Source organism: Lepus europaeus, chromosome 22 (genome assembly GCF_033115175.1).
Source record: "Lepus europaeus isolate LE1 chromosome 22, mLepTim1.pri, whole genome shotgun sequence".
NCBI lineage: Eukaryota > Metazoa > Chordata > Mammalia > Lagomorpha > Leporidae > Lepus > Lepus europaeus.
In genome coordinates, this window is record NC_084848.1 from 25,491,895 (window position 1) to 25,514,694 (window position 22,800).

Sequence of the window (22,800 nt, forward strand, 5' to 3'; positions counted from 1 at the left end):
GCAGCAGGTTCTGTACTGAAGCGGCCTAGGGCTGAACTTCAGCTCCTCCATCAAGTTACTTAACATCTCTCAGTATTAGCTTCCTTATAAGCAAAATCAAGATAGCAGAACACCTACTTTGGTTTTCGCTGGATGCATTACCAACATAATCTTTTTGTTAAACTGTGGCAAAATATGTAACATAAAAGGCATCATCTGAACCATTTGTAAGTGAGAAGTTCAGAGGCGTCAAATCCTTCCTCTTCATTGTGCAGCTGTCACCACTGTCCATCTCCAGAAATTTCTCATTTTGTAAAACCGTGACCCTGTACCTATTAAATAATGACTCTCCATTCTGCCTCTCCTTCCAGCCCTGGGAACCACCATGCTTACTTTCCTTTTTTCCTCTTCTCTTCTTCTTTTTTAAGATTTATTTATTGGGGCTGGTGTTGTGGTAGAGCAGGTAAAGCTGCCACCTGTAATGCTGTCATTCCATATGAGTGCTGGTACGTGACCCGGATGTTCCACTTCCAATCCAGCTCCCTGCTAATGGCCCGAGAAAAGCACCAAAAGATGGCCCAAGTGGTTGGGCTCCTGCCACTCATGTGGGAGACCTGGAAGAAGTTTCTGGCTTTGGCCTGGCCCAGTGCTGGCTGTTGCAGCCATCTGGGGAGTGAATCAGCAGATGGAAGTTCTCTCTGTCTCTCCCCCCCTTTCTTTGTAACTATGCCTTTCAAATAAATAAATAAATACACTTGTGCCACTTTTTGCTGTCCTTGCTAAGCCATTAGCAGGGAGGTGGACTGGAAGTGTAGCGGCCAGGACATGAACCAGCACCCACACAGGATGCTGGTGTCACAGGCAGCGGCTTTACCGGCTATGCCACGATGCCGGCCCCCGCCATGCTACTATCTATCTTTAGGATCTTTTTTGGGAAGATTATTTATTTCAAAGGCAGAGTTACAGAAAGGCAGAGGCAGAGAGAGAGAGAAAAGTCTTCTATATGCTGGTTCACTCCCCAAATGGCCGCAATAGCTGGAGCTAGGCTGATTTGAAGCCAGGAGCCAGGAGCTTCTTCAAGGTCTCTCACAAGGGTTTTTGGGCCATCCTCTACTGCTTTCCCAGGCCATAGCAGAGAGCTGGATCGGAAGTGGAGCAGCCGGGACTCGAACTGGCACCCAAATGGGATGCTGGCATGGCAGGTGGCGGCTTCACCCACTATGCCACAGCGCTGGCCCCATCTCTATGATTCTGATGACCCTAAGAGTGGAATCAGGAGGTATTTGTCTTTTTCCTGATTGGTTTATTCCACTCAGTGTAATTTCCTGAAGGTTCATCCTCGTTACAGCTTACTGCACCACCTCCTTGCTTTTGCAGGCTGCAGACTGTTCCATTGTATGTATGCGCCACATTCTGTTTGCTCATTCATCTGCTGATAGACACTTGGCTTGCTCCTGTCTTTTGACCATTATGAGTAATGCTACTACGAATATAGTTGTACAAATCTGTGTCTCTGGTTTTCAGTTCTTTTGGGTATAATCTCAGAAGCAGAACTGCTGGGCCATATGGTAATTTTAATTTCTTGAGGAGCCACTGTACTGTTTTCCACAGTGACTGCACGATTTTGCACGCCCATCCACGCGCACAAGGGCTCCAAGTTCCCCATATCTTCCTCCTCAGTACTTTTTGTTCGACGGTAGCCGTCTTCACGGGTGTGATGCGTTGTTGAGGCAGTTTGTACCCTGCACACTGATCCTGCAAGACTGATTATCTTTACACAGATTTTATAGAAACTGAGGCCCAGAGGTTAAGCGAGCCCAAAGCAGCCAGCTGGGGGTGATGGAGCCCACACAGGGCAGTGTACCTTCAGAGTCAGGTTACTTCATTCCTGCAGTCCAGAGTACTTTTTTTTGTCTTTAATTAACTAATTTATTTGAGAGGCAGAGTTACAGAGAGAGAGAGACAGAGACAGAGAGAGAGAGAGATCTTCCATCCGCTGGTTCCCTCCCCAAATGGCCACAATGGCTGGAGCTGGGCCAATCTGAAGCCAGGATCTGGGAGCTTCTTCCGGGTCTCTCACATGGGTACACAGGCCCAAGCACTTGGGCCATCTTCCGCTGCTTTCCCATGCCACCAGCAGGAAGCTGGACTGGAAGCGGAGCAGCCGGGACTCAAATCGGCACTCATATAGGATGCTGGTGTTGCAGGCGGAGGCTCAACCCACTACGCCACAGCGCCGGCCCCTCCAGAGTTCTGACTAAACGTAGGACAACAGTGCTAATGCTGTATGGCACTGAGCTTGAAGTGAGAGTAAGCAGGGAAGGCAAGAGGTCAGGGCTCAGAGAACTTTAGGTGGTCTGAGGACACTGGACAGAAAGCCCAACACAGGACTCCAGACCATGATGAGAAATTTTACCCAGCAGTTCAGTAGGACTGTGTGGGGTTCAGGTTCAGGTGCTACCCAAGTTCAGAGGGGCATAAAGGATCCATGGAGGTGCAGAGGGAATAAAAGGTGGCTCAGTGTTCAAAAGCAAAACCTGACCCGTGAGAAAGTGAACAACCTCTGCTTGGTCGGGGTGGAGGAAGAACACAACGGGAGGTCATGTTCTTCAGATAAGTGGAACCTCATTTTAACTTTGTCCCATATAATGAGCTCCTTGAATGTGGTCTAACATGAAGCATCTTCCCACCGAAGTCTGCGTTACAACAAACAGGCGTACAGTGAGGTTGCACGTGCACATCAGAGGTTGTTTTCTAGAGTCATTATTTTTTTTCTGTTCACTGCTTTATAGAAAGTAGTTTTACAATATTACAAGAAATAAGAGAAATGCATTTGGTAATCTCTTAGGATAATTATTCTGAGGATTATTTAAGAATAAAATGCATTGTTTGAGTTCTTCATTGCAAGGCTTTGTCGTCTGAGGTTAGGCATTTTACTTGAAGCCAGAAGAACAGAGGGAATAGAACCTTTTCCAGAGAAATTTCTCGTCTGTATTTATCCTTTTGTTTAAGGCCCACATTACAAAGTAATGAAGCATCTTGGATAATGCTAGGGATTCAAGAAATGTACAGAATGTAATTCTGCCCACCAAGAGTTTATGGCGTTATTGAAGAGACAATTCAGCCAAGAAGTACACAGTGATAAAAGATGACAAAACATAAAGAAGTGTTCAACTTTATAAGTTGCAAGGTTACAAAATGACAAGGTAAATGTAATCGTCTGAGCATGAGTTAGAATTACTGGAGGACGCAAGACTTCACCGGACCCTGGAGGGATGGGCATGGTTTGCATATATAGAAGGGTATTTGTCCCAAATGACAAAGGTGGAAATATGAAAATTCACTCATCCATCTGGTCAACTTCTTAGGTTCCCAATGTGGGCTCAGCATTGTGCTAGGCCCTGGAGTATTAGAGTCAAGTTGGACCTGATCCTTGCCGTCCGGGGAATTAAAGCCCAGTGGAGAAATCACCACGTAGTCCACAAAGATACCGCAGTGTTGCAAATGTCACATAGAGGCTGTCAGAGAGCCAAAAGGCAGCTCACCCAGACTGCGGATAGAGACAGGTCTGAGCCAACAGGAGGTGAGCAGTCTGGACTACTAGGAGTTAGCCCCACTGGGGAGGCACGGGCAAGAAAGGGGAGATGAAGCGTTAGCCAGTGCAGACTGTGTGTGCAAACCCCGGCCAAGCTCTCAGATGTCACCTCTGCCACCTGCTTTCCAAGGCACTTAGACGCACCTTCTAGAAGCAAGATAATCGTCCAGGTAGCTGGGTGCTTGCCAAAGAGCACAACCTGTTCTTATCAAGCAATCGACTGAGAGAAGTTATATTTAGAGGACAGTCTAAGACACATGTAATTCACCCAGTCCTCTACATCATCATTATCTTACCCTTGGATTATGAGGACGGCAAGGAGACTGGGACTGCGTTAGCTCTGTTCCTGCACGAGGCGGTCTCCACCTGCTACTTCACCTCCTCTAGGTCACGCCTGCCAGGAGCCATGCGAAATACACTGCTGTGCTCGCTTGCTGAGGGCATCAGCACGTCTTTCCACGTTATAGATAAGGTGTGTAAGATATTCCTTTAGAATAAGAACTAGGAAAAAGCTTGATCTTGGTTTCCCCCAGATATTTAAAAAGATTTTATTTATTTGAAGGGGGAGAGGGACAAGGAGAGAGAGAAAGATCTTTCATCTGTTGTTTCACGCTCCAAATGACAGCAGTGGCTGGGGCTGGGCCAGGTCAAAGCCAAGAGCTCCATCTGGGTCTTCCACGTGGATGGCAGAGTGACCCGGGTACTCGGGCCAATTTCTGCTGCCTTCCCAGCCCCATTAGCAGGGAGCTGGACTGTCAGAGAGAAGCAGTCAGGACAGGAACTGCTGGCGATGTAGACAGCAACTTAGCTCACTGGGCCATAATGCCAGCCCCTTCCTCTGAATTTTTTTTTTTCCTTTTTGACCATGAGGATTATATAATTTATCATGGTCCCTTGTTTTTCCTGGGTGTTCTGAGACAAGGAACCAAATTTCGCCTCGATTATAGTAAATTTATTCAGAAATATATGTGTATAATTTGGACATATATGTTATTTGAAGACATAAGTGTGTGTGTATTTTAATTTGAGAGACAGAGGGACTCAAACCATGTGGGCGGCAAGAACCCGACTTTGTGAGCCACCATGCCTGCTTCCTAGGGCCTGCGTTGGCAGGAAGGTGGAGTCAGGAGTGGAGCTACCAGGGGTGGGGGTGGCAACTGCTGCGTTTGTGATGCTGACTTCCCATACTGGGCCTGCTGAGCCCTGGCAACCCCACTTCTGATGCAGCCTCCTGCCAGTGCACCTGGGAGAACAGTGGAAAGCCGCCCAAGACTTGGCCTGCATGGGGGAGACCTGAATGGACTTCCTGGCTCCCGGCTTTGATCGGGCCAAGACTTGGCTGGTGTGGCCATCTAAGGCGTGGACCAGCAGATGGAAGAGCTCTTTGTCTCTCCCTCTTCTTCTCTCTCTGTTATTTTGCTTTGAAATAAGTAAACAAAAAAGTCAACATTAAAAAATTATTTATTTATTTGAAAGTCGAGGTGGGGCCGGTGTTGTGGCTTAGCAGGTGAAGCCACTGCTTGCGATGCTGGCATCCCATGTGGGCGCTGGTTTGGGTACCGACTGCCCTGCTCCCTGTCACACTCCTGCTGGTACACCTGGGAGGGCAGCAGAGGATGGCCCAAGTCCTTGGACCCTGCACTCACGTAGGAGACGCAAAGGAGGCTCCTGGGTCCTGACTTCGGCCCTGGCCGTTGTGGTCATTTGGGGAGTCAACCAGCAGATGGAAGATCTCTCTCTTTCTCTCTCTTTCTCTCTCTCTCTCTCTCTCTCTCGGTTTCTCCCCCTCTCTCTGTATCTCTGCCTTTTAAATACACATTTTTTTAAAGAGTCAGAGGTACAGAGAGAGAGAGAAAGATCTTCCATCCACTGGTTCACTCCCCAAATGGCTGCAATAGCTGGGGCTGGGCCAGGCAGAAACCAGGAGCTTCATCTGGGTCTCCCACATGGGTGCAAGGGCCTAAGGACTTGGGCCATTCTCTGCTGCTTTCCCAGGTATGTTAGCAGGGAGCTGGCTTGGAAGTGGAGCAGCTGAGACTTGAACTGGTGCCCACAGTGGGTACTGGCATTGCAGGCAGTGGCTTAAGCGCTTAACTGGTATATTAACCACTAGGCTAAATACATGCCTCTGGTCTTGTATTTGAAAAATCTAAATCACCTTGTTTTTTGGTCCTGACTTACCCATTATATTTTAAAATTTTACTTTATCATAAGTGGTTTTATATTTTAAGACAGTGATGCTAGAGATGAAAAGTCTTTGCCATACCTGCCTAGCTTTAATGCTGTCCGAAGAACATTGCCAGGCCGGCAACCACTGGCAACTTTGTATCCCACAGTATTTGTATTCCCTGCCAGACCAGGGAAAGATCTGCCCCCCGACGGCACTTCCCCGATCAATGAATGCACAGCCTTCTGCGGGCTGAGCGCAAGACTCAGAGAAATGATCACACCGAGAGGAGAGATGCCGGGTATGGCAGAGCTGTTAACCTGGACGACGGAGGGAGGCAGCTGCCCAGGAGACGACAGACGACCTGGTCGGAGGGACGGACGACGGGACTGCTGTTAGCTGGCAGAGCTGCTAATTATCCCAAATAAAGTGGCAAGTTTTCATGAAGTCTGGCTCCTGAGACTTTCTCCCCTGTGTTTATGCACCGAATTGTCCCTTAACAGAAGTAAATTGAGGGTGTCTCTCCCCTTGATCATCAAGGGTATTGTGGACAGCCCAAGGCCCCTGCACAAAGAGGCAGGTGAGCTTCTGCACACTTGCACGATGGTGATTTACTTAGAAGAGTAAAAAGGATGAGTAAATAGGAAACAAAAGGCCCGAGAGGCGTCACGTTTCTGAGAGTGGTGTGGTTTTTAAAGATTCTACATTCTAGTATCTGATTAAAAAATTATGAAAAATTCATTGCCTAATAAAATTTGTGGCTCAGCAATAAAAAGTTTAAAAAAAAAAAAAACCCACTCCTGTCAAATTCCAAAATGTCTTCCCTTGGATTTGTCACGTGTCTTAATTTCCCTGGGAAGCAAACTAGAAGTAAAGGGAAGAGGGAAAAAACCCTCAAACTTTTCAGCCCAATTTATATATATATATATATATATATATATATATATATATATATATATATATACATACACACACATACACACTATGTATAAGTGTATATATATTTTATATATATATATATATATATATATGTATGTATATATATGTGAATCTTCCACCTGATAGCAACAAATGAACACCACCACGAGTGCAACTCCTACCTGGTAGACTTGTTCCTTGCTGTCACCATGTGACAAGCAGGCTGACCTGCCACCTTTTTCCCCATGGTGTCCCAAGGACACTGGCTAAGTTTTGTTGATGGGACTCAAGGGTATTTCACACATTCAAGGTGCCACCAGATAAGTGGATGCCCTGGAGACCCACAGTGCTAACTGGGGATATCTATGCGTTTGAAACACAAGAGCAGACAGTAAGAGATCATTCTGTAGTTTTTGCTTAGGGGTGCTCTTCCCTCTGGGGACTTCAAGGACTCACATCCAAAGGAGTAAAGGATCAGTATCAGTGCCAATCAGGCTCTGCAGCCATACACCTACGCCTTGGGCCCGGTCCAAGCCCTCCAAATCAGGGAAACAGAGCTGTAGATGTTTCCATGTGCAAAGCTGGCTTTTTCCAAAGACAGGCATGGTGTGGCATGCCACTTCCTTTCTCTAGAACTTTCAGGAGCAATTATGTCCTGAGGACAGAAGCACGGTAAAGCGAAGGCCCATGAATGTAACGAGCAGCCCCCTGAAGCTAGAGGCAAGGTGCGTGGGTGACCACAGGATACGGAGTGATAACCTCGAGCAGAATGGGCGAAGACTCGCAGAGAAAGGCAGCGGTGTGCTGCCTACGAGAACAGACCGGATGTCCTGCCGCCCCAAGTGAACAGAGGTAACTGCGGGACCACACAACTTCGTGATGAGGTGCGGCGGGAGGAGACGCAGATGCCAGGGTGGCGCGCATTTTTCCCAGGAGATGTGCACGCTTCTGTAATATGCATGTAATTTGAGAAAGGGGCCCCTGTACTTCCCTTGTCTCTTCCGAACAAAGTAGCAATTGTTAGCAGTTGGAGCGTCATCATTCCTCTCTTGGGATTCTGCCAGCTCAGCAGAAGACAAATACCAATTTTCAGATGTTATCTGTGTCGGTAGCCTAGTTCTTAATCCACTGCAGAAGCAGAGCTCCCTGGAGCACTTGAAGCCAAAGGAATCCCCTCGGGGTGGGTTCTTGCAAGTGCACCCCAGCACCCCCTCTGCAGACAGGCTGTCTTCTCCCCGGCTTCCAACCAGGTTGCGGGGCCATATTCGAGTTTTGTTTCCGAACGCAGAAATAGTTACGAAACAGAACGAAAAGGCCTCGGGACAGGAAAGCATGCGACTTCAGTGGCGGACAGCCAGGCGACTGCACCACACGGAGGCACCCACATCCCTCTTGCGGGGCCGCAGCCGGACGGAGGCCAGCCAAGTGCGTCCTATGGAGACATCACTCGCGGAACACGGCCTGCACCGCAGTGCTCCGACCAGCTGCCTGTCTCTGTCCCTGGTTCCTGACGCTTGCTTGAAGCCTGCCCGTGCTAACTATCATAGGGTGAAGTCAGCGCGGCCGCATGGCGAGGAGATGGCCGGGCTTGGAAGGAAAAGCCAACTAGACACACAGGTGCTGGTCAAGGCTGTGGGCTCTGGGCTGGTTGGGAACATGTCAAAGGCGCGCTTGGGGCCAGCGGTCAGGCCCACTACAAGTTCACTAGCTCCGGGAGTGACGGCCTCTCCCTTGGCCTGAGAGGCCCCCAAGTGCCACAGTATTAATAATACAAAAATGAGGGGCCAGCGCCGTGGCTCAGCAGGTTAACGCCCTGGCCTGAAGCGCCAGCTTCCCATATGGGTGCCGGTTCAAGACCCGGCTGCTCCTCTTCCCATCCAGCTCTCTGCTATGGCCTGGGAAAGTAACAGAAGATGCCCCAAGTCCTTGGGCCCCTGCACCCACATGGGAGACCCAGAAGAAGCTCCTGGCTCCTGGCTTCGGATTGGCACAGCTCCGGCCTTTGCGGCCATCTGGGGAGTGAACCAGTGGATGGAAGACTCTCTCTCTGTCTCTACCTCTCTTTGTAACTCTGTCTTTCAAATAAATAAAATAAATCTTAAAAAAAGAATACAAAAAATAAGAAAATACAAATAAGATAGCTACATATACTATTATGTGTACACACACATAAATGGAGTATACATAATTATATAGTTAATACAACACAGGCAAACAGATGCCCCACTGATAAATACAGAAAACAGAGCAATCCTGTACTTACACATGACACCAGCCTGGGGTAGCGAAAGAGGGCCTGAGACAGGCCGCAGCTCCTAACGTCCTCTGGCTCTGGGACAGGATAACTGGTGTTGTGTCAGTATTCGACCACACGAATGCCAACACCCGCCGCATCCTCTCATCTCCCCTGCTTTCCTGAATCCACACGGGAGAAGGTTCTGGGCTGCCACAGCTGGTGACAGTGCCCATCTGTGTTCCTGTCTAAGGGACCTGAGCCCCAGTCCTCTTTTGCATTCCCTGCAAAGAGCAGGCATGAGCACGAATGACGAGGCCGTGGCCTCTAGGGTCCTTCGTCCCCAGCTCCCGAGAGGCAGCCCACTGCCACCTGCCGTCCGCCAGGCTGCAGGACTGCTTCTGAGGCTTCCCGGCAGCGACCCTGCACCATGAGGTTAGGGGCGGGACCTCTCGACCCCCCCCCCCCCGACCTGCTGTGTATTCTGCACCCCTACACACCGAGCTCACCACACCGCACGGCCCCAGCCGCGCCCAGATTCTGGTCAACTCGGGCTCAGCAGGGCCGCCTTTGCAGCAGAGACTGAGGAGCCCTGAGCTGGGCCCTCGCGCAAGGCGTCTTTGCCGAGGATCCACCCCACCGTGCCATAGAACGCTCAGGGTGGACTGCGAGGGCTACTAGCGGAAGAGGCTCGGGAAAGTGATCCTACACGGGCGGCAGGCCCAAGTCTCACAGCCCTGGACACGGATGGCCAGGAGTACTTCTTGGCAGCCCCGCCGTTTGGTTTGGAGCTCGCGGTCGCATTCATTCTCCTGGCTGCCAGTCTCCTGGAGGAAGCACTGACCTCACTTTAGGTCTCTGTATGTTCTGAGCTGTGCATCAGGGACGGTGCTCAGTACCAGAATTCAGGGGCCGCTGGCGAGGCAGCACCAGGAGAACCCTGGCTGTTTTCAGTCTCCCCGCTGCATCTTGGGAGATGACCAAGCCATGGATTTGGTGTTCCCTCCTCTCCTCTCATTCCTTTCTGGAAAGAGTTTAGATGGGCTGGGGAAAGATATTCGAAGCTTTCTGATCCAATGTAAATGAATCCTGTGGTGGGTAAATAATTTTCCTCTCTCCTTTGCTCTCCTGGGGTATTTTGATGAATAATGCTTCTCAACTCAGTTTATAAACATTCCCCTGGAGGTAAGAAGAATATTAAGCCCATGGCAGGTGTGCCATTAATGCTTGGGGCGGAGCAAAGAAGAAAGGAACCAAGGCCTTGAGGTTTCATAGAATTTTCTGGAAAGTTTTGGAGGCCACAGCTGGGAACAAAATGCTGAGGGCAGCGTTGGTGAAGCGTGGCCGCAGCTTCACAAGATCAAGTCTGGTCACCCCTCGGGCGGATGCAGGAGCTCCGTCTCTATGGGTATAGCACAGGATGGTCAGCAGTTTGTTCTGCTGACAACCACAGCATGTGTTCATCTTAAACAACTCAGCAAGAAGCGTAATTAATTCATCAACCTCACCAAATTAAAAAAATTTGTTCCCTCTCAACCTCATGTGCTGACACTCCGGTTCACAATCGACCCCCATTTTAGTTTAAAAGCTTTCTTTGTAATATCCATTCTTGTTCAAGACTTACTGCCCCTTGACGTTCAAATATTTTTCAATATATTCTGTTACACTTTACCTGTGATAACTCACTTAGGGCTTTAGTTTCTTTGATTTGTCTCAAATTCCCTACATTTTTAAATAAAAGCCTCTCAGAGAGTAGAGAAATTTACTGCCACAGCGCCACCTACTGGGAGGCTATTGGAGGAGCAAGCTATTTGTAGCTCAACTTTGACCCACAGGAGTTGGAGAACCTGGACTTCGCTGTCATTTTGTGAAACCCTGGTCCCTCTTGGTAGCTACTGAAGTCTCCTGTTGTGGCCTAAAGTCAGCCAGTGAGAATGATAAAAAAAAAAAAATGCCCTTATTTTACTGTTACCTTAAACTGGCCCTGACTTCACCAACTTTGATTTTTCTCTGTCCTCTTACTGTGGCAAGGGCTCCAGATTGTTTGGGCAAGGGTTTGGCTCTGGCGAAAATAATTTGGGGAGATTCCAAAGATCCTGAAAAATGGAAAACAACATCCCACTTCACGCTATATTTGATCTTGGCCGAAAGAACGAGAAGTAAAATCTAAAACTGGCTAGAGGGGGTCATGGCTCTACCAAACGCCGCCACCCCACAACCTGCCAAACTATGTCTGTCTTTTGCTTTCTAACAGCAAAGGAGGGAGTCACCAGCTCAAACTCCCGCCTCCTGACCCTGGGGAAAGAGGAACGTGTTGGGAGCAAGAAAGGGCCAGGGACACCAGGGCAAGTCTCTCGGGAGTCCCAACACCTACAGGGTGTCCTCGTGAAAGGAAGGGAAAAGAACCGGGCAGGAAATCAGGCCATTCTGCTGAGAGCTGCCAGGCAAACAGTTTCACCCGAACCTTAGAAATGACTTCCAGATCCTCAGGGCTGAAGTCCCCCGGGTTCACTTGATATTAACTTGGGTTCCTTCCTCTTGCTGTCGCAGGGACACCATGCAGTGGGCAGACACGGAATAGGGGTGAGCTGATGGCCATCCCCACGCAAAAGGCGCAGAGCTATGGTGCATTTTACCAGGGCCCAGGACAACACACACTAGCATTGCTTCTGCCTGCAAGTGACCTGCTAGTGATCTCCAAGAGCACTAAGGTCCCTCCCACCAACCACAGCCCAGTGAGTGCCTCTAGTCAGAGGGCAGGGGCAGGAGAGGTGGGCTTGAGGATGCGAAGGCTGGGAGCAGGAGCTCCGGGCAGGGGTGAGGGCAGCTGGTGCAGCCTCCGTCCCTACCGCAATGGCAGTTGACACTATCAAATCAGCCCGAGAGAAATGCCAGTTATCTAATCTGCCGCTCTCTGCTATTTTAGTTCACTATTACCACTTCAGAGCCCAAGAACAACGCCATGCTTATGAAGAGGGAAAGCCAACGACGTTGGCTGTGTGCCAACGGCCCTCTCTCCAGCCTCTTTCTCAGATTTCCAAATTTGCTGACTCCACGCCTTCCCTTCCATTGCAAATTTAGAACGTGTAGCCTGAGGACGGGAAGTCAAGCAGAGCACTATCATGGAGCACTCGGGCCTCGGCTGGGAGCCTCACACTGCCTGTCCCGCTTAATGTTCACAGTAAAGATGCAGTCGCCCACTGTCCGTGGCAAAGGACTTGGCGCTGTTTCCCAACCCTGCCCTGGGACCGACCACTGCTTTACCCAGACTGCCTGAGGGACAAAGCTCACAGCTTGGCCAGACCTGGGCTGAGTTCAGAGCCAGGAGGCAGACCCGGGCTATACGCATGCACACTTTAATATCGTGTTTAACTAAGTGAGTTCACTGGGCCAGACGGGGGCTGGCGACACCTTCAAGGCAGCTGAGGAGTTGCGGTACAGGCACAGCCTTGGCCCGTCCCCGGGAGAGACCAGGCTTTCTGACTTTCTAGGAGGGAGGCTCTGCCTTCCTGCTGCTGCCAGCGAGCACCCTGCCCTTTCCACAGGACACTCTCAGACCCCTGCAGACGGCTGCGGCTCCAACCTAGGCGCCAGACGGTCACTGACTGCTGCACAAATTGCTGGAACTCCGTCACAGTCACCGAGACGGATATGGGCCAGGCAGGATACGGCGAGCGAGGAGCTGGGAGGTTGCCGGCATCTCTGGGCTCAGGGCCCCGCACCCCTGACTCCGCCCCCTCACATGCTGGCATCTCTGGGCTCAGGGTCCCGCACCCCTGAGTGCGCCCCCTCGCACGCTGGCACCTCTGGGCTCAGGGCCCCGCACCCCTGAGTGCGCCCCCTCGCACGCTGGCACCTCTGGGCTCAGGGCCCCGCACCCCTGACTCTGCCGCCTCGCATGCCAGTGCAGCACACCTACTTTCCCATGATGGACTGAGCTTCCTCCAGCATGAGGGTACCACACTGAACACGAGTAAGCTGAGGTCCACATGGAGACACCATGTAACTTTTCCAGAAGCACCAGCACTATGACCTAGCGGGTTAAGCCACCTCCTGACACGCCAGCATCCCATATGAGCACTGGTTCGAGTTCCAGCTGCTCCACTTTCAATCCAGCTCCCCACTAATGCACCTGGGAAAGCAGCAGAAGATGACCCAAGTGCTTGGGCCCCTGCACCCATGTGGGAGACCAGAATGAAGCTCCTGTACCTCCCTTTCTCTGTTGTGCATCCTTTAAAAAAAAATAAACTTTCCCAGTGAACATCACTTGCACTGAGCCTCGCTCAAAATCCACCCCATTTGTAGATTCATTAGTGTACCACCCTCTACCCACTCAAAGGGCCACTGAGCCGGGGGCATGCACGGTCCCCTCCTGCCATGGGTCCCTCCCCGTAAGGCTGTCTGCACTCGCCTGTGAACGTGTGCTCTCTCTACCTCCCAAATAAATCCTGCTCCCAGTCTTCCACTTTACCTATGCCTCTGCTTTGAATTCTTTGCAGTTTTCAAATATTTATTTATTTATTTGAAAGTCAGAGTTCCATCAGAGTTCCATCTGCTGATTTACTTCCCAGATAGCCACCAAGGCTGGGTCTGGGCCAGACTGAAGCCAGGAGCCAGGAACTTCAGCTGGGTCTCCCACAAGGCTGCAGGGGCCCAACCACTTGGGCCATCCTCCACTGCTTTCCCAGGTGCATCAGCAGGGAGCTGGATGGGAAGTGGAGTAGCTGGGACTCGAACCAGCACCCACATGGGATGTGACATAGGTGGCGGCCTCAGCTGCACCGGCCCCTCTGCTTTGAATTCTTATCTTACACAGAGGTGAGAACCTGGAATAAGAACCTGGAATAAACACAGCTGGGGACCTTATCCCCACAACATCATAAAAGCAAAATGGTGATTAGGAGATAGATAGGGAAAATGCCCAAGCGTCACTCCAGCATGCTTGCCAGTTTCTTTTTTTTTTTTTAACTTTTATTTAATGAATATAAATTTCCAAAGTACAGCTTATGGATTACAATGCCCCCCCCCCATAACTTCCCTCCCACCCACAACCCTCTCTCTGTCTCTCCTTCTATGTCTGTAACTCTGCTTCTCAAATAAATAAAAATTCTTTAAAAAGTTAAAAAAAAAAAAAAAGGAACTACCATGGGGCCAGCATTGTGGTGTAATAAGTTAAGCTGCTGTCATCCCGTAGGAGTGCCAGTTCAAGTCCCAGCTGCTCTGCTTCTGATCCAGCTCCCTGCTACTGCACCTGGGAAGGCAGCAGAAGGTGGCCCGAGTGCTTGGGCCCCTGCCATCCATGAAGGATATACGGATGGAGTTTTGGGTTTTTGGCTTTGGCCTGGCCCAGTCCTGGTCATTGCAGCTATTTGGGGGGGGTGGACCAGTAAATGGAACACTTCTCTCCCTCTCTCTGCCAATCAGTCTTTCAAATAAATAAAGCAAAAACAAAACAGAAACAATACTACCATGTTACTTTCTGGGTGGGGGTAGTGGAGGGAGCAGAGTGTGAGTCAGTACCACAGATTATTTATTGAATTCTGGTTCTAAGATTTTAAATGGAGAGCAAATCTTTGTGTTCTTGTAAGTGTCTGGCCTGGGTGTAGTTACGGAACCCCCCCATGCACACTGCTTCATTAACCCTCACAGTGAACCCGTGAGGTACATAGTTATCCCAGGCTTCTCCACGGTCTTGTGATCATCTCAAGCCCCACCTGGACCCCCCTGAAAGCACGTGCTGGCTCCTGACTGCTGTCCTGACCACGCCAAGTTCCCTGCGTGGCTGAAACCAGCCCTGCCACCTTGCCACTCTGCCCTAACACCAGCCACTCTGACCCGCGGGGGCTCCTGGAACACAGCACATCTCCACTGCCCCCTCCCCCCTCCCTGGAACTCCTTCTGCCCTGTGCTTTCGTTCTCCTGGCTGACAGAAGTCTCGGCTCAGATGCTGCTTCTTCCAGGAAGCCCATCGTCCCCAATGCCTGAAGAACTGGGCACAGCTGCTTGGGCTCCAATACGTTGGACTGGGGTGGGCACTGTGGCAGAGGGGGTTAAGCTGTTGCTTGGGACAACCACATCCCATACTGGGTTTGAGCCCACCTCTGCTTCTGACCCAGCTCCCTGCTCATGTGCCTGGCAGAAGAAGACGGCCCAAGTACTTGGGTTCCTGCCACCCCAGCAGGAGACCCGGATGGAGTTCCTGGCTCCTGATTTTCAGCTGCTCAGCCCCGGCTGTGAAGAGCACTGGGGGAGTGAAGCAACAGAGGCAAGATCTCTCTCTTTTCTCTCTCTCTCTCTCTCTCTCTTTCTCTCTCTGTGTGTGTGTTACTCTACCTTTCAAATAAAGAAATAAATCTTTCTAAGAACTGTCGTCCCATCATTTCCTAGCTGTGAGACTTCAGCCATGTTTCATAGTCTGTGTTTTCGGCGCTTCAGCCATGCAATGGGGAACACAGCTGTTACGTTCTCTAGCTGTTGAGTGAATAAATGAGCTACTACATGGAAAGCATTCAGAAGCAGGCCTGACACAGCCAATATTCACCATCGTCCGGCTGATTCGAGGTGACCCTTGCACCCGACGGGACCCACTGTGTTGCACGGTCTCTGCTGACGTCCCCTCCTGGAGTCCCCGAGGGCGGCACCTGCCACGGTCCTCTTGTCTGTGTCTCAGGGTCCAGCACAGTGCACACGAAGTGACGGATGCTACGGCAGTGCTTGTTACTTATTAGTGCTTTTCAGAAATGAATGGCTGCGTCTGGACCCGCCTTGTATATTGTACAGGCACGTACCCCCACACAGGGGCCTCAGCCCCTCAGTCCTGGCCACAGACCGGGACCTTAGCAAGACACTCAGCAAAGACCAGAGCGCCCGCCCTGCACGCGTGAGGGAAAGACAGGATGCACCTCCCCGAGCTGCTGTGAGGATGCAGGGAGAGCCACGGCGTGCAGAGATACCACAACACGGAAACGCCAATCAAACACAGCGCACTTTTACCAAACACCACGAGCCTGAGTGCTCCACAGGCTGGGGAGCTTCATTTAGCCCAAATCCATCCCCCCCCCCAAAAAAAAAATCTATCCTGGGATGTCAAAATGATTTCAAATAAAAATGTACTAAAAAATGCACTCGAATCCTCTTTGGAGGCAGAAGAGAGAACGCCAAGCATGTTCACCAGCGCCAGGGCTGGCGCCCACTAACCTGTGGGGCTGGGCATGGGCACAGAGGCTGTGGAGCTAAGGCTGCTCTGGAGTCCATTCAGCTGCCCTTCCGAGGAGGAGCCCCTGGAACACAAAGGACTTGGGTCAGACCAGCACGTGGACAGGCAAGGTTAAGGGCAGGCCCTCCGACGGCTCTGCCTCCTGCTCTTCGTGTTCCCCTGGCTGCTCTCAAGACTGTGTTCAAACGTCATCTTATCAGAGAGGACATCCAAGGCCGACCTGCACCCTTGTTCTCAACACTTCAGAATTTATTACCACATCCTCCCTGGGACGTAACTTCGGGAAAGCCCCGGCTTTGCTCACTCTGCACCTCCAGGGCCTCGCACAGTGCCTGCCATATCACAGGCATGCAACAGGTGCTTACTCAGTAACTAGGCTGAGCTCCTGGTACTGACGCGGGTGATTCACAAGAAAACAACAACAGAAAACAAGTTTCGTGTGGAGCAGTGGTTCTCAACTGGGAAGAGATGTCCCACCGTCCACCTCTGGCACTGTCAAGACAGCTGTGGTCATTACAACTGTGGCTGCCATTAGCAGTGGGTGGGCAGAGGCCAGGAATACTGCTAGGCAGCCTGCAGTACACGGGAAAGGCCCAAACCAAGAGCTATCTCGTCCAAGATGTCTACAGGGCTGAGGGTGAGAAATGGTACCCAGCACTTCCCTTCACACCAGCTTCGACAGAAGACAGGACAGAACGTATTCCAGAGAGAGCTGGAGGTGACCCTACGACCAGCCTGACAGGCCACAGACCACGCCAGCAATGCCTGCGACAGGCATTCTTGCACTTCTTGCACTGCATTTATCAAAGTTATAATTAGGAAACTAACTGGTTGCTTAACATCTGTCATCTTTGCTAGAATGTAAGCTTCATAAAGACAGGGTATGGCTCAGTCTTAGTCACTGTTGTAACCCTGGCTCCTAATTTTGCAATTTGCGCATACTGGATAGCTAATAAATATTTTTTGGAAGGATCTGAATCTGCTGCCTACAGAAACCCACTCACTCGTTGGGCCATCCACCTTGATTTTAGCTGATGTGTAAACATTCTGCCTGAGAAGTGAGAGCCCCATTAATTAGTTCTTTGGGATTTTTTTTTTTTTTTTTGGTCATCCTTGATGAGCAATATCTGACACAACCTTTACAACCTGTTTCCAACCATTTGTTCTCTCTCTTTCACACATACACAGACACACACACACACACACACACAGGCCTCATAAGCATTTCCTGCGTTAGGTACTAGTGGTGGACACACACATTAAAGCAGATACGTAAGACACACTGCACAGAGCACCAGGGGGAGTGAGAGTGGTGGTGACGGTGAGGGGCGAGGTCCAGGGCGGTCTCTATGAGGAAATCAAAGTTCTGAGAAACAGGCACGAGCCAAGAGCAGGGCGGAACTTCCTGTGAGGAGACAGCGTCACACAGATTCAGAGGGAGAAGGGGCGGAGAGGGGGCCAGGGACCTGTAGACAGCAGCAAAGGGCGCAGGGTGGGGGGCACAGGCCAGGATGTTTGCCAGGCTGCCCTGACGGGAATCCTCCAGTCCCACTTGTTAACCATACACCCTCCAGGCCTGTCTAGGTGGGGCTGAGTCAGGGCCCTGGGTGCCCAGGTGACTGCCATCACCCCAGAAGTCAGGGCACCGCGGGCTGGCACGCCAAGACGGCGACTGTGAGGTGCAGCTGGGAAACTGGGAAGAGGGTGCCCATCCCCCCACCCCCCAGAACACACAGCCCAGCAGGTACAGGCTCACACTACCTTACAGCCCCGCCCACATTGGGCACTCTGATTGGACGACGGGGAAACATAGCGGCAGGAGAGAAACGGACAGAGGCTGCACTGTCCATCCCACAAGCCTCTCTCTCCACAGCTGCCTCGGAACAGCTTGCACATGACCCAGGGAACCCACCCAACTATCTGCAGCCTGCTATTTGCTCTTCCAAGTCCCAAGGGAAGAGGGAAAGCTCTGGAGGGCCTAGGATGGGGTCCTTCCTGGACAGACAAGTCCAAGCCTCAGGGCCAAGGTGCTTGCTTCTGGAGCTGCTGAGTGGGATGAAGCCACAGGCCTGGTCACCGTCTCACAGAGGCACCCTGAGGGCCAGAGGCAGCGAAGGAGAAGAGTCACTGGGGGTTAGGCTCAGTGGGTTCTGGGCCCCGCAAACTCTAACCTCCTCCTCCTCCTCTTGGGAACTGCCCGCCCACCCTCTATCTGCCGAGGCTTTACCCTGTTCTCAGCCGGGACCTCCTGACCCACCCAAGGCCCCGTGCCCAGCTCCATTCGCTCTCCACCATCCTGCAGCCCACCAGCTCCCACCTCAGGCCTTGGAGCCTGCAGAATAGGAATCTGAACGTTTTTAATGACTCCACTGTCTTCAGCATAGGGTTCCCTCCCACTCCACAGCAATCCAAGGGGCATTCTTTCTCTCCCTCTCTCATTTTCTTTCTTTAAAGATTTATTTGAAAGTCAGAGTTACAGAGAGAGGGGGAGAGAAAGCCAGAGATATTCCATCTTCTGGTTCACTTCCCTAGTGGCCTCAATGGCCAAGGCTGAACCAGGTCAGAGCCAGGAGCCAGGAGCTCTATCTGGGTCTCCCACATGGGATGCCAACTCCTCCTGTTTTCATTTTTACTTAGGTGTGTAGATCAAAACTTTTTGCATTCACTATAAACCTATCTATGGAATCTATAATACAAGTTGAGTGACTTGTTGAATTTAGTATCAGCGTGAAATATTAGTGTTACACTGGTGAGAAGGACTAGTCATCCAGAATCTAGAAGTTAACAGAAATTTGCTATTAAAACCAAAAGATAATTAATTAGTCATCTACAAGGAAGAAGTCTCAAAATTATGCTTAAGATTCCCCAGGAAGGGAAGGCTCATTTGAAGTGGACAAATCATCTCTTAAAAAATCCATTACTGGAGTCAGCACTGTGGCGTAGTGGGTAAAGCCACCGCCTGCAATGCTGGCATCCCATACAGGCACCGGTTCGAGTTTCAGCTGCTCCACTTCTGATCCAGCTCTCTGCTATGGCCTGGGAAAGCAGTGGAAGATGGCCCAAGTCCTTGTGCCCCTGCACATGCATGGGAGACCGGAAGAAGCTCTTGGGCTCCTGGCTTCAGATCGGCACAGCTCTGGCCATTGTGGCCATCTGGGGAGTGAACCAGCAGATGGAAGACCTCTCTCTACCCTGCCTCTCTGTAATCCTGCCTTTCAAATAAATAAGTAAATAAATCTTTTAAAACAATCTATCATATGCATGTTCTTTGCCAGTGTCAGAATAAGCCACTGTTCAAGTATGTGGCTTGTACCTAGGGGCCATGTGGTCTGAGACATGGATGAGAACGACGTATCCACAGCCGTCCGAGAGGAGACTCTGGAGTGAGGTTTTCCACGGAAACGCTGCGGCAGAGCGTGGTCCAGGCCTGTTCTCCCTGCCTCAGGCATATGGACAATAGGGTACCGGGATGAGACAAGCTCATGGGGCCGAGACGGAGAGCCTGCAACACGGTTCCTGCCAACTTCCCTGAGCGCGACAGCACACGAATCAGCCGCGTTCTTGCCGACTATCACTCTTTCTCCCTGCACAGCTGCGTGCAGAGTTAAATGCACGCTCGAGGCGCCTCCAGGACCTGCCGCTTTCTGACCAGTGCATACGTGAGATATGAAGAGGTGGCTAACCACAGAGAAGACTGGAGTTGTAAAAATGTCAGGAGTCTTACAGTGAGAAATGCTGAACAGATGAGACGAGAAAGGTGTCACTGACTTTACATTACCACTTGAGTTCAGACCCAGGAAGAGTGACAGCTGGAGCATCTAGACCTTAATTCGTCTCTTGGAAAGGTCCCAGCGTCTGAGATGGAGTCAAAGGTGAAGAGTCGGAAGCCTGGCGCGGTCTCAGCTGTGGTAACAGACCTAACCCAGGCCCTTCTCTGTCCACCATTATTAAAAACTGCTCAAGGGCAGGCTGCTGCCTATTAACCCAGCCACTTAAAAACTGTAATCAGGAACGTGGTCATGTACAGTGGCAATGGAAAATTAGGAGAATTCCATTAATAGCGACAGGTTCCTTTCAACTAAGGCAGTATCTCTCCTTGGGTTACATTCACAGCTTGCTCCTAGAGTTTCCTTAAACGTTGAATGCACACATCCTAACCCCAAATTCGACCCCTCGCTCTCCCCCATTTACTCACACTCCTCTGCCTCGCGTGAAGTCTAACGAACAGCCTGACGTGGGCATTACTCCCACTCTCCTGGGCCTTTCAGAGAGGCTCCTCGGTGATGCACTGCAAACACCATTCTTGTAAGATGTGCGCCCATCATCCTGGAAGAACTCTTCCTGTGCAAGTATCTCCTTAGGGACTACAAGCCTGGGTTAGAACCCAGGCTCTGCTCCGGATTCCCGCTTCCGGCTCCTGTGCACCCTGGGGGTGGGGTGGGGACAGCTGATGCCTCAAGTAGTTGAGTCCCTGCCACGTACAGGGGAGGCTCAGACTGAGCTCCTGGCTAGCTACTACAACCTGGTCCAGCCTGGGTTGAACATGGGAAGTAAACCAGCAGACGGGAGATTTCTCTCTCTGTCTCGCAAATCATTTTACCAAAGAAACCCATCCTTCATAGCCAGCCCCTGTAACAAGGCAGCACCGGCCTAAGAAGGCGGAAACGCGCAATGCCCCACGGTCTGCTTGAACAGCAAGGCTCCTGTGGGACAGGTGATCTGCACTTCCCTTCCTGGTGGCTTCCCCTGTTCTTCCGCTTGCCCTTCTTTTTGGTCAGTGGAGACTTTCCTCCGAGTGAGAGAATTCAGGACGATCTGCTGACAAAGCCGCCTCAGGTGCTATGCTGTTTCTTTCTGGGTTCTTTTCGAGGCTTTCCGCATCTCTGACACAGGGCTACCAGTTTTACCTTGGGTTCACGCCAGCACATCAGAGAGGAACCTTCTGTAGAAGGAAGGCCCTACGAAAGGCAGAAGTTCAAGACCACAGCCGTGCTGACTGCCCCAGATCTGCGATATAAGACACGGCTGCATCTGCGAAGGCCCTGAAACAAACACCCCCGAACTCCATCACTGTACAGAATACTGACGATACCTTCAATAACGAGAGAGAGACGGAATCTCGAGTGGAAGTTAAGTTAAAGAACTGAATCTGGGGGTGGGGGTGGGGGTGGGGGTGGGGACACATATACTCGCAGTTCTCTTAGCAAAGGTTTATTCACAGAGCAAACATTTCGAGTTTTCCCTACAGCATGCCTACCATAGCTGTATCCCTTTCATCTACCAGACCACGGATTAGATGTGCATTGCACAAACAGAAGCTAATGTGCTAATCCTTAGAAAATAACAATTACAACATTACTATCTGGGGTCCAGCTCCAAAACCAATCCAAGAAATATTTCACGAGGTCAGGTTTTGAGCAGCAGTGGTAGCTGGGCCTCTGTTTGATAAAAATACGACCATTATCCATTCCACTATGCTTGCTGTTACATTCCTTTTAGTTCCTGACATTATTTACGTCGTCTGTCCTTTCTTTATTCATCAGTCTTCCCAGAGGAGATTCACTCTACTGTCCATCAATTTCATTCATTCCTTCAGCAGATATTTAAGGAACACACCTACCATGTGCCAGACGTGGTTTGGGCTGTTCTCTCATGCTCCGCCATAATTTCTGTGTTTTTTCTTTTCTTAATATTTACTAGTTTACACCACTGTCCTTCTAAAGCTTTTCAAATTAAATAACTCATATTTCTGCTTAATTTTTTTTAAAATAAGTATTGTATTTATTTGAAAGGCAGACAGAAATTGGATGGGGGAAACAGAGAGACAGACAGACAGACACACATCTTCCACCTGCAACAGCCAGGGCTGGGGCAAAGTGCAGTCCAGAAGCTTGACCTTGATCCAGGTCTCCCACATGGGTGACAAGAACTCAATTATTTGCTCCATCACTGCTGCCTCCCAGGGTCTGCATTGGCAGGAGGCTGGAGCCAAGAGCCGGAGCTGGGAACTGAACCAAGTACTCTGATACAGGATGCAGGTGTCTTAATTGCTGGGCTAAATGCCTGCCCTGCACATTTAGTACATATGTGATGACAGGTGAAGACAAGAGATCTGCCCTTGAGAGATACATAAGAAGCAGAACACACACACACACACACACGAAAAATAAAGCGAGGAGGGAGATGGCAGACTTGGCTGAAGAGCTGAGGATGGGGTAGTTGGAAAAGATGCACCGATGTGATAAATAAAAGCCAATCTCAAATAAGAGGCAAGACTTGGAACCCAGAGGGCTAAGGGCATTCTGAGGGGACGATAAGCAGGTGGGACACGGTCTGGGAAGCCTGCAGGTGGGCTTTCCTGTGTGCAAGTGGGTAGAGAGGACTGTGGACACACTGCAGGAGCCATGAACGCCATGCCTTTTAAAAAAAAGGTTTGAAGAACTATTTTAGAGATGATATTGAAAAAATGTTTCCTAGATTGATTTGGAAATCCTATTCCTTTAAGAAGAAATCAATCTGGCCAGTCTTCAAAGTTCTACCTTGTTCTGCTTGGGTTTTCTTTGCTTTTCATCCATGTAGTGGGACACAACTGCACAGTCGGTCCTCTCCTACTTTTGCAGTCTCCTCACGTCTACTTTCAGCCTTTTCTTACTTGTAATCCCCTATTCTCCAGTAGAAGTATGTTTATTTCC

At 50.5% G+C, this 22,800-nt stretch overlaps 1 protein-coding gene across 8 annotated transcripts in view; it reads right to left on the reverse strand.

Annotated features, from left to right (window-relative positions):
* The window catches only part of TTLL5 (tubulin tyrosine ligase like 5), a 279,228-nt gene that overhangs the window by 29,656 nt on the left and 226,772 nt on the right, over positions 1 to 22,800 (reverse strand). For 6 of the 8 annotated variants that reach the window (XM_062181756.1, XM_062181755.1, XM_062181758.1 and 3 more), the window contains one exon: positions 16,090 to 16,172. The exons of the other annotated variants lie outside the window; for them this stretch is intronic. In XM_062181756.1, the coding sequence (XP_062037740.1) occupies positions 16,090 to 16,172 (83 nt within the window). The remainder of the gene's footprint in view (positions 1 to 16,089; positions 16,173 to 22,800) is intronic. 8 annotated transcript variants of the gene reach the window in all.